General features: G+C 39.2%; 1 protein-coding gene across 3 annotated transcripts; it reads right to left on the bottom strand.

Annotated features, from left to right (window-relative positions):
* Nucleotides 1–299: 299 nt before the first annotated feature.
* On the bottom strand, nucleotides 300–6,944 carry GGCT (gamma-glutamylcyclotransferase). 3 transcript variants are annotated; one of them, XM_069461967.1, is made up of 4 exons: nucleotides 6,746–6,944; nucleotides 3,087–3,232; nucleotides 2,002–2,137; nucleotides 300–694 (listed from the first exon to the last, which is right to left on the bottom strand). In XM_069461967.1, the coding sequence occupies exons 1-4, from the start codon at nucleotides 6,884–6,886 to the stop codon at nucleotides 551–553; spliced, it is 567 nt and encodes a 188-aa protein (XP_069318068.1). In that variant the 5' UTR covers nucleotides 6,887–6,944; the 3' UTR covers nucleotides 300–550. The 3 variants fall into 3 exon arrangements, with proteins under 3 accessions (XP_069318068.1, XP_069318070.1, XP_069318069.1); XM_069461968.1 differs by lacking the exon at nucleotides 2,002–2,137 and having other exon boundaries at nucleotides 565–694; XM_069461969.1 differs by lacking the exons at nucleotides 2,002–2,137; nucleotides 3,087–3,232.
* Nucleotides 6,945–12,050: the final 5,106 nt, after the last annotated feature.

Here is a 12,050-nt window from a genome sequence, read left to right as displayed (position 1 = left end):
GAAAACAGGTTAAACCACAAATACATTTATTCCTCTAAAAATGGTATACCATCTTTCCAGTTTTCAAGATTTTATTATCAACCATCTCTGCAGTTTGCTTACTCTTATTAAGCTGATAAAAAAAATCCCATTAGCTCATTCATGTCAAGAAAAAAATTAAATTTAAAAATATATATGTATGTTAAAAAAAAAATCCCACACAGAGCAGAGCAATTCATCAGCACCGTCATCAAGCAAGCTGCAAATCTACCCTTTGCCAGAGGGCAAGAAGACACTTAAGATCAACTCAAGAAAATAGCTTTAGTGTTTACAGAAGGTGTACCCACATCGATTTGTCACTCGTTCCAGGGCCTCATAGCCCCCTTTTTAATTGTCTAACTCCTAATGCAGTTTCCTTTTATAGTCTGGAAATAAGGAATTACCCAAGTGAGAGGGCCCTTCAGAGCACTGATGAAAATGGATTAAACATGGAGATATCCCCATCCCTGTTATCAAAGTTAAAAATATTGTATATTAGCACAGAGAGAGAATAGATAAACTCTGTTGTGTTCTAACGAGTTTGTGTTTCCCCCTTTTTGATAATATCTTCAATTTCTTCTGAGACCTTTCCTTTATAGTCATTTGGTTGTATCGCTTTTAACTTTTCTTGATATTCCAGTGGCAAACCATTTTCTTTTGCACCCATGCAAATAACCTAGAAATGGATAAAACAAATTAGGAAAAAAAAAACCTGTTCATTAGGAACATAATTTAATTTAGCATACCACAGTTTTATTTGCATTGTCAGAGTATGAAATATTAGCTTTCACATAACTCTAGAATAAACAATTATAGAACAAAATACAGTCATTCCTCTCACACTGAGCATGAATGCTTAGGGAGTTTTCAAGCCACATAAAGCATCCTCATGGAATATCAGTTTTACTCAATAGTATGATTCAAAATATTTTATAAAGACAAAAACATCCTATTATATAAAATTTGCATGACTTTTTAAGAAAAAACATCATTCTTCAAAAAAGTTTAAAGTTTATAGGGACAGTTTTGGTTTCAATCCCAGATTCTGCTCTTGTTCTGAATCAGACATGGAGGAATAAATGGCAGCTGGGTTCAAGCGGCACTTTCAAGATTCATACCAGGCTAATGTCTCTAGGCTTTATACCAGAAAATTCCTGATTAGGCCCAGGAACTGGGTTACCCACTACAGGTGCCATGTCCTGATTGGGCCTGACAGCAAGTACCTAAGTTTGGGTTTCTGAGAAGGGATGTTGGGGTCTCTATCCCACATTCTTGTCTTGTGCTTGCAGGAGTGGTTTCCCTGACTCTGAAAGGCAGTGTGACTTGTCTTTCTCCATCTAGGGAGGGAAAACATTTCAGCAGTAGGAAATGTATTTCTTCTCCATAAAAATGAATTTTGATATTCATAAAATACTGTTTATGGAAAAGAAAATATTATAAAAGCATATACAGAGACTAAATCTATTAAACATACACTTACATTTGTTCTTTTCTACTTTAAGAAAGAAGATACATGTCTAGAATTCTGACTCGTGTAAATTTCTAAAAGCTTTTTTTTTTTTTTTTTTAATTTATTATTTTTTTAAGAGACAGGGTCTTGTTCTGTTGCCCAGGCTGGAGTACAGTGGTGTGATCATAGCTCACTGTAACCTTGAACTCCTGGGTTCAAGCAATCCTCCTGCCTCAGCCTCCTAAAATAATGGGATTATAGATGTGAGCCACGATGCCCACCCTCTAAAAGTTTTTTTTAATAAACAAAGTTTTATTAATATAATTCTATCATTACACATAAATCTGAACAATTTTTTTGAATTTGTACTTTAAGTAAATACCTATTGTTACTGTACTGAAAAACATTTTGGTTAAAATGATTTAGTCATGTGGAATGTAAAACACACAAAGCCTTTTAAAAACAAGATATTCTTTATCTTATCTCAGTGAAAATCAAAAAGTAATCGCAGAAAGTCTTTGCAAATAGCTTACCTTTTTATACTGCGGTGATGGGGGAGCACTCTCATAATTTGTCATCAGATAACTTCGACAGGTTATTTCTCTTCCTTCCTGAGTTGTAACCTTAACTTCTACTACAACATATGTTCCACTTTTGACCCCTTCTTGCCTGAAACCAGAACAGCTCAATTTTAACCATATTTGACCTAGCCAATTTAGTTTACTGGATAAGGTCTTTTAATCAGGTAAAGGAGGTATAGGATTAAAAATCTAACTCTATATGAACATAGTTGCTCCCTTTGTATTTTGGGATATAGAACATAAAAATACCACCACATCAAATGTAAGTTTAGCATTTCAATTAGAAAGTCTAAGACTTAATATTACTTGGTATATTCCTAACACAACTTCTCCATCCTGTCTGAAAACATGCTTCAATATAGTTATTTCCATCTTTATACCCCAAAACATTGTTCTTCGGGCTATAAAAATAGACTATGTGTTCTGACAGCAAGAAAACATCCACCCAGAGAAAAGTAGAGAGGATGGTTCATTCTTGTTCACAAGTATCAGACATCTGCTCTTCTCAAGGCCTTCTCTTTTCTACCCACTTTCTGTGTAGGAAATACTCTGCCACACAACTCTGAGAGTTCTAGATATGAAAAGTATCAGCACATCTCTAACATGTTATTAAATGCTTTTACAAATTATTAGTTATTTACTGATCCAACTGCCATCTTAAATAATTGTTCTTTAAAAACTTAAAGTGCTTTTAAAATCAATAAAAATATGTAACAATTACAAAAATCTTTATGCCTTTTCACAATATGAAACTATAAAGAGAAATTTTTGTAAAAGACAGATAAAACAAAAATTAAGGACTTTGATCTTTTACATAAGAGATTATAAACATCCTCCCAAATCTCAATCAGAAAGTGTGACCTTTCTAGACTTTTTAGCAAATTCACATGATTATACCTTTAATATGTTGACTCTAAAGTATAAAGAATATGTCTATAGTATATGGTTTTGAAAAACTAACATACATGTATACATGCTTGCATATAATCCACTTTCTGAATTAGTTATTTTTTAACTTATAATTAGAAGCTACCTACTCATCCAGAGAATTTAAATTGCTTTTGTTCATTTTCCATACTACTCCCCACACTTCATCGCCAGGACTTTGAAAAATGGTGGCTATACCTCCATGCCAAGTCGGACTTGTTTTGCCTTGGGAATTGCCAAAGTCAAGTTTAAAATCCTACAAAGGAAATCAAAGTGATATGATCAATATCCACTTGAACCCCGATTTCCCTCCTCAAAATAAAAAGGATTTACCTTGAACTCCATGCAATTAAAACATTCAATAAACTGTGAGTTCCTTCTATGGCCAAGAAGCTGTAGAAAATACAGAATTAAACAAACAAGGACCCATATCTCAAGGACTATATATTTTTAAATATTTTTCTTTCAAGTGAAACAAACAGTGAATACGTAGACATCTTAATAAAAACAAAAGGCTTAAGGCAAAAAAAAATCCCATAACCCCAATGCCTTAACACAATTGCTTTCATTTTTGCAAATTACTTCCTAGGTTTTTACTAAGAGACAAGCTGGGTGATAACTATATGGGGGTTATAATATTCTCTCTACTTTTATATCTGTAGAGTATCCTAACAGCATATATCACCATATTTGCCCGAAGGGAACTGGCATTTGAGGATGGATGATTTGTATACTTATAGACATTAATATTCATGAATTGTACTAACTTACCTACAATAATAAGAGCAGCTAACACTTACTGAAAAATGATTGGGTATGATACACTGTGCTATTAGCATTATATGGACTATCTCTTTTTATCCTGCTAGAAACTTTATTATGCCCATTTTACAGCAAGAAAAACAGGCTTAGAAAGATTAAGCAACTTGCCTAAAGGTCTCACAACTAATGAGTAATGGAACCAGGTTTCTAGTTTAGCTTCTTTCCTCACAGAGGTGGGCAATAGGAGATAGAATCTGGGGAATATCAAAAATCCTTACTTGGCTTGTTTGGTCTAGGAAGCTTTCCATTTTTTTAGATCTTAGTTTCCTTACCAGTAAAATAAAAAAAAAGTTGGACTAAATGATAACTCTAAGGTTCTTTCCAGGTTTACATTTTATCCCTGTCACTTATATCTTCTCAAAAACCTTGTCAGATATTCAGGAATAAAGTTAGTTTGAGTGACCACTACCTTCAATCAGCATATTGGATGTTCTAGGACCAAGTATCCCTGGCAGGACATCAGTGGATCTGATAAAGTTACAACCCACACCAGGGACTGGTTGTCTGTTGCTAAAGTCAACAGACAATTTTCATTCCTTATCTTGCTCCACTCCTCAGTTGCTGGTGACATAGATAACTACCCTCTTGGTCTGCCTCTTGCCTAACTTTCAGGTTGTTCCCTGATCTCCTCAATTCCTTTTGACACTCCTCCCCTGCTACCTTATCTTGAAATATTGGTTTCTCAGGGCTCAGTCTGGGCCATTTTCTCAATTTAATTTGCAATTTGCCCAAGACAATCTCATTTTGCCTCCAATGGCTTCAAATACCATCTAATACTCCCATCATCTTTAAACCAGCCCAGATTTCTCTTCTGAGCTTCAAAAGTGCTTAGAACAGGGCCTAGCACACAGTAAGCACTTAATAAATGTTCACTGATATTTTTCTGTTCATTTGACTATCTAGCAATCATTTCAAATTCAGAATGTTCAAAGTGAACTTACGATTTTCCCCCCTAAAACTGGATTCGCTTCTTCTCTCTGTAAACGTTACCATCATCTACCTTGTGCCAAAAACGTGAGTCATCCTTGATATTGCCTTCACACTTAATCACCAAGCTTTCACAATGGCACTTCCTAAATATCTCTCAAATTCATCTATCCACCCCTGCCACCAGGTAGTATAAGGGCCATTACCTTTAACATGAATTGCTGCAAAAACTTCCTAACTTGGCTCCCCACATCCACTCTTGCCCCCTTTCAAATCCATTTTCCATAGTGATGAGAATGCACTTTCAAAGATGTAAATCTGATATTTCATTTGCTTCAATTCTGCAATGGGTCTTCTCATTGCTTCTGAGATAAAGTCCAAAGTCCTATTTGGCCTCTGTGGTCCTATAAGATGTGGCTCTTCCCTATCTCTCCAGTCTTCATTGCCACATCCCCTTTCCACAATGGCTAGAAGATCCAGCTTCCTCTTTCCTCAGATCCTTTGCAGATGCTATTCCCTGTTTTGTTTTCTCCTCAGTTATTCAGGTCTCAGCTTAAAAGTCCCATTTTCAGGGAGAGTGTTCCTGAATATCCTGATTGGGTCAGGTCCCTGGGTCATAAACCCCATTGCACCTTGCATAGCTCCTTTGTGAGATTGACCATACCTGTAACTAAATAATCATTTGTTTGGTATCTCTTCCCCCTGCCCTGACCATAAGCATTTGAACTCTCTTTCTACATTTGGAAAATTCCCTACCTTACAAGTTTAGGGATAGGGAGTACTAGAGCCTCACTGCCATTTTTGAAGCTTCAAAGGCCAGAAGTTGGTTCTTGTTTGCAGTCAGGGCATGGGTACATGGCCAAGACTTAACCAATCAGGACCCCCTGGGCTTTGAATTAGAAACTAATGCCCAAGGACAGCAGGGACTCCACCTTGGTAGTAGCCGACACATCTGGGTTTCAGAAACTGCAGGGATATAGTACAGTGGCAGGCAGAGTCCAGCACAGGTGGTGCTGGTGATGCACAATACAGCATCCATGTTTGCCAAGTTCAACAGTGGTGCAGCAGAGGCTCCGTGGGCTGGTTCTGTTGCGTGATGCTGGCTGTGATAGGGTTGCTGCGCCTCCCTTTATGCCTGCCTGTTTTGTCAGCTTTGTACTCCTGCCTTCCTGGTCATTCTGTGAGCTATCCAATAAGCTTTCAAACATTCTTTTTTTCTTTTTTTCTGCTTAAATCAGCCAGTTTCTGTTGCTTGCAACTAAGGACTCTGACGAGGTTAGCAGAGATCATGTTTGTCTAGTTCAACGCTGTCAAAAGGTTTTGTACATAATCTGTCTGCACATCTCTTCTATAGACTGAGAGGGCCTCAAAACAGCAACTTTACTCAATCATCTTTGTAGCCTCAGTGTTACATGCCAGAAGAATATGTACTAAATGAATGAATGTATGGGACCGAAGTGCAATGATTTATCGCTGGTTATAACGGTTCATCCAGCGGCTTGACCTAACTAAGCACTGCCATTACTATGGGTAAGACACAGTTCCAGCTTTCAGGACCTCTCAGATCAGGAGCGAGAGACAGGTAAACGGAGTTTTACAATGCCAGGTGACAAGTCCTGTAACAAAGGTATCTACAGAACAGAAAGCAACTAATTCTCTGACTTGGGTCGGAGAAGGCTTCTCAGATGTACCAACTGAATGGGACCTGTGAGGATGTCCCTAAGTCAGTGGACAAGAGAGAGAGGCGGCCAAATCTGTGCAGAACGCGCCGCAGGTGGACGTGTCAGGAGGGGGAAAGCTCCAGGTAGCACAGTCAACAGGGGTCAGGAATGGGGAAGTGAGAGCAGTGGAGGTGGTGGACTCGCCCAGGAGGCAGAAGCCATATCACCAAGAACCCCGGTGTACTCTCACCAGGAAGAACTGCATTCCTGGCCCATTCCGCCCACCCGTGCCCCCGAGGAAGTCACTTCTGGGAATCCCGGCCTGCACGACGCCGCGGGGGCCGGCCGGGGGCACTCACCTTCAGGCGGGCCACGCAGCAGAACGCGGCCGAGGGGTTTCGGAGGTGGATCCTCTCCGTTAGCAGGTTGCTGCCGTAGGCGAAGTACAAAAAAGTCTCCTCCTCCTGACCTCGGCCGTCCTCGAAGCCCGAGTTAGCCATGTCCCGCACAGACCTGGGGTCCGAAGCAGAGGTGTGAGGAGCAGACTGCGAGTCTGGCCCAGTGACAGCCGCACCTGCGCCCCGGGGTTAGAGGACCGGCGGGAAACGTGGGCCGGGCCAGTCGGGAGCCAGCGCTGTTCTGATTGGCTTCCAGCCCCACCGACGTGAGTCGCCCCTTTTGATTGGCCAAGCCTCACTATCTCCTCCGCTGAGACTTTGAAACTCTCCGTCCTGAGGCAACCCGGGGCTGATTCCTCATTGAACACGCTGCTCTGATGTCCCGCCCCCTGGCTCACGGCTCCCTCTGATTGGCTTGTGGGCGGGCACTGCGCGGCGGCGGGTCAGGTCCAGTGGGTGGGCTTTGGCTGATGGTTGCTGTGCGCGGCTGGTTTCTGCCCTTTGGACTGCGCGCGTGTGGTTCTTTGTTGGTTTCTGCGCTTTAGGAAGCTGTGGTCAGATCTAAGGCAAAACAGCGGCCCTGGCTACGCCGGAGACGGTTCCCCCCTCACCCAGTAACTGGGCCCTTCCTGCCCTCCCCAGTCAAAGGAGTCGTCGGGACGGGTCTGTTCGCCCCACCTGCTGGTTTCCACACCCCCAGACCTGATCGTCAACGTCCACACCCCCAGACCTGATCATCAACCTGACACCTTTTCTAAGGACTCTTCGGCTTCTACAGAAGTCTCTCTGAATTCCTGGTGCTCTCTTCCCCGATGGAAGTAGCGTGCGCGGGTTCAAATCCCGGCGCTGTCGTTACTAGCCACGCAACTTTGGGCACCTCTGGTCTCCGTTTCCTCGTTTTAAATAGAAAGTGTAATATAATATAAGTTAATGATCACAAATAAACGACCTTATATTGTTAACTTGGGGATGAAAATCGGAATATGAACTCAGGGCCAAGAAGCAATGATTATCCTTGGCACCCAGATGCTGATCTCTAAATACTACTCCCCTTAAAAAGTACCAGGGCTCCTCGGAGAGATGGCTGATGCCAAGTCAGGAGCCGAGAATGAATAAGGACAGACTGGAATATTTTGTGCCAGAAAGTCAGGACGCATCCCCAGAAAACGAGATCCTTTCAAAAGAACACGGGAGACAGATCAAAGTATCTACCGTCCACTGGCCAAAATTAGAATAATTTGAGCATCAAAAATAACAATGACTGCAAACTGCAAAATGATTGAAAACATTAAACATAAAAAAGTCATTTTCCCAAAAAGAGTAATCCAAATTTTTTTTTTAATTTTAATCTCATTTGCCACACTATTGGTGGTGACTATTACACCAACTCTTTACTCTGAAAAGTGGTAACTTAAGAAAATAAATTAAACATTTATTCTGCCTTTCTAGTAGCAGTTGTATTTCAAGGTAACCAAATAGCACCAGTTGACGAGGAAACAGTTCTCTTTACAAAAGTATGCCAGGTAAATAATGTAAAATGAATGATAGAAAAAAAATCACCATTTTGTAGCCCCTAATGAACTAATTAATGCCAGATCATCAAAGTACCCATTTGGTGAAAGGGTGTTAGAAAACAGGGTATTCACTTGGTGCCAAATTATCCCCCAGGGATTGCTGCTGGTCATCAGGGTAAAAATGTAACGACACGGGAAAATCTTGCCCCTCCCACCTTAACCCAAATCAATTTTATCACCACTAAAAGTAGACAAACCTGATATTAAGCATCTCCCAATGCAATGCAAGATGAAGCTCCAGCATCATCTATGAAGAATTGTTTCCAAAAATCTTTAGCCTCAACATAATCATGCTTTTAAATCTATCTTCCTGTCTCAGGAACAAGGACAGAAGAATAAAATGACATCAAGAGGAAGCAATCAGAAAAATCCAGAACAAATGGTGGGACATCCTACTGAACAAATGGCGCAGTCTCTTTAAATAAGTAGGTGTCATTTTTTTTTTAAAGGCATACTGAGGGAGGGCTGTTCTATTAATAGATTAAAAGAAATTTAGGAGACATGATAACCAAATGTGTGGTTTCTCCTCAGTTGATTCTGGTTAAATAGGGCAGATATAAAAGATATCTTGGGGACTACTGAAGAAATTTGAATTTGGACTGTGGTATTAGATGATATTAGACAATTGTTATTAGGTGTGCTAATGGTATTGTGCTTATATAGAAAAATGTCTCTATTTTTAGACATGCATTCTGGCGTATTTAGGGGTGAAATATTTGATATCTGTGTTTTAAAATAATTTAGAAATAAAAATACAGAAAGTGTTAAATGGAGCTATATGTATGTGGATGTTCATTATATTATTCTATCAATTCTTTCTATATGTTTGAATATTTTCACGTTAAAAAAAGAAAAAGAAAAAAGGTGACATGGAAAGCACTTGCCATAGAGAGAGCACCCAATATGCAATAGCATTGTCATTATATAATCTGCAAATAGCAAGATCGTACCTCCTCCCACCCGCCAAACGTTAACGCAGAACTTGAAATACATATTTGGTCATTTCAGGGAGCAAGTTGCTTTATTGGCATATCGTGCTCTATTGCACCATAAATTTTCAAGGGCTCTACTTCAGAGCACTACCATTTAAAATGTCCTGCTAAAAATTTTTTTAAAACATCTAAAATGTTTTAATTAATTAAACAGATATTTAATTTATTTTCCTATATTCCTCACTAATTGCTTAATTTCATAACAATTTTTCTCAACACTATTTTGCAAAAATTTTCTAAGGTTAAGCATTGTTTCCTTAAACACTGAAAATCTTTCCTTACTCCAACCATTTATTATGTTTATTTAGCTTCCCTGTGTAGATTGCAGTGTACTGACCTATGTTGGCCAGCAAGCGGCAGTAGGTAGCAAAGCTAGTTTTGTTTTTGTGTTTGTTTTTCCCAATTTAACCAAAGCCAGGTTAGTATTAGTTAACATTCACTCAGCACTTATTAAATGCCAGGCACTGGTCTAAATTCTTGTACATAGTGTCTCATTTAATCCTTAAAATATCCCTATGTAATAAGTACTAGTATTATCTTTGTTTTACAGTGAGGAAACTTAGGAGCTATAGGTTGACTAACTTGCCCTAGTGGTGTACTGCTTCCCAAATTGTAAAGTCCTGGTGCTCTAGATATAACTATTTATTAATAACCCACTTTCCAGTACAATTGCTATTCTATGTATAAGGATATTATGAAATGATACTAGCTTTCAATTACTTAATAAAGATAATGATAAAGATAATGAGGTCAGATTTCATCCAAATGCCATCTCTTAAGCCAGTAATCTTTAAAGTTTTTTGATTGTATCATTAAAAGTTTTTAAGCACACACACACAATTACATATGTATATTAATATTAATATGTAGTTATAATAGTAGTATATAATTATAACATATATAGATACATAAAATATATAGTATCCACAAAATAGAAATTTAAAAATAAAAAAACTATTTTAACTGTCATGTGTTAATTGTAGTAGTTTCATTCAATTGTTGGCCAATCTCAAAGCAAATATACATGTAGGTCAAAGTTAATTATAAATAATAGTGGATGGAAATCCACATTGCAAATAGTCCTCCTGTGAATTTCCATTTTTTGGCTGACCTTGTCAGGTCTTACTAGACCATCATTATTTTTACACCATAATGAATGTGAAGCTTGTACCAGAAGTTGAGAAATGTCAGCTCTCTTTTTTTTTCTTTTCTCGTCCTCGTAATTTTAGTAAGAACTCAAGTCCGATTCTTTGCAGAAATCTTTTTAATCATGTTTCCGTTTTGTGAGAATTAGTTAATTCTCCATAAATCTATTTAACCAAGGTTGGGTAAATGTCAGTAAATCCCAAGACACCGGGAAGTGAATGAGGGCCAGTGCCAGGGGAGGCATCCTCTTCCTCCCCCAGGACAGCTCACAGCTTTTATGTGACAAATGACTGCCTGACTGAATGAGGGTCCTGCTGTTATATATAGTAAAGCAAAATTCTTATTTTAGTATATAAGTATATTTACTAAATACAGTAAATGTTAAGTATAAGAAAGCAAAATTCTAATATTTTTGGTTAAAAATAAATAAAAATAGAATTGTATTAGTTTTCACACCTCAGCAGATCAACTTGTGCACCCACTTTGAATACCATCGTTGTAATCAATTTTAGCATTTACCATTTCCCACACTTCAAGGGAAAACATTTGCACACTATAGCAAGTTGGAAGCTGTGTGTCTGCTGAGGAAGGCTGTGCAGGCAAGGCCATTCAGGGGCAGTGGCACTCTAGTGGGATAGACAAGGTCCAGGTCTCACGAGTCTGTCTCTTAGCTCTGTGGGCTGAGAAATACAATCTTGTCTGTACTGCCAGAGGGAGCAAATTCACACTAGCCAGACTCATAAGAGATGGATGAATGCCAATTTGTTGATGTACAATGAGAACTGTAACAGAAAAACCAGGTACTTGTGTTCACTGATCAATGTATTTTCTGTCACTAGGGAAATAAATCCTTGTAAGTCACAAGCTTAGTATGTTTGAGCTACAACAGGAGGTCAGGTGGCTAGAGTGGAAGACCAGGAGTGATAGGAGATGAGGTAGTCAGGGGCCAAGGCATATAGGCTCTAAGAGGCCACGTGAAGGGGTTTGGATGTTATTCTAAGAGATCAAAAGCTATTGGGGTATTTTAGGTAGGAATATGATCTGAGTTACACTGCAACAGGGTAATTCTGGATGCTGACTGGACAATCTTAAGGAGATTTTTAAAAAATGATAGTTAAGAAACGAGTTAAGAAGCTACTGCAGGCCGGGCGCGGTGGCTCACGCCTGTAATCCTAGCACTCTGGGAGGCCGAGGTGGGCGGATCGTTTGAGCTCAGGAGTTCGAGACCAGCCAGAGCGAGACCCCATCTCTACTAAAAATAGAAAGAAATGATATGGACAGCTAAAAATATATATAGAAAAAATTAGCTGGGCATGGTTGTGCATGCCTGTAGTCCCAGCTACTCGGGAGGCTGAGACAGGAGGATCGCTTGAGCTCAGGAGTTTGAGGTTGCTGTGAGCTAGGCTGACGCCATGGCACTCACTCTAGCCTGGGCAACAGAGTGAGACTCTGTCTCAAAAAAAAAAAAAAAAAAAAAAAAAAGAAGCTACTGCAGAAATTTTGACAAGAGTGGATGGTGGCTTTGGACTAGGTGAAACTGGAAAGAGGACTGAT

This window comes from Eulemur rufifrons, chromosome 29 (assembly GCF_041146395.1).
Source record: "Eulemur rufifrons isolate Redbay chromosome 29, OSU_ERuf_1, whole genome shotgun sequence".
NCBI classification, from domain to species: Eukaryota; Metazoa; Chordata; class Mammalia; order Primates; family Lemuridae; genus Eulemur; species Eulemur rufifrons.
The sequence above is the reverse complement of the archived record's forward strand: the minus strand, read 5'-3'. Positions and strand labels throughout refer to the sequence as shown.

What these genes read in the sequence shown, in the direction of transcription:
- GGCT (XM_069461967.1), bottom strand. Translation starts at nt 6,886, where the DNA reads ATGGCTAACTCGGGCTTCGAGGACGGCCGAGGTCAGGAGGAGGAGACT. An exon ending in AATTTAAATTCTCTGGATGA is followed by an intron (nt 2,138 to 3,086) that starts GTAGGTAGCTTC and finishes TTCTGGTTTCAG; the next exon opens with GCAAGAAGGGGTCAAAAGTG. An exon ending in CATCACCGCAGTATAAAAAG is followed by an intron (nt 695 to 2,001) that starts GTAAGCTATTTG and finishes ATCCATTTCTAG; the next exon opens with GTTATTTGCATGGGTGCAAA.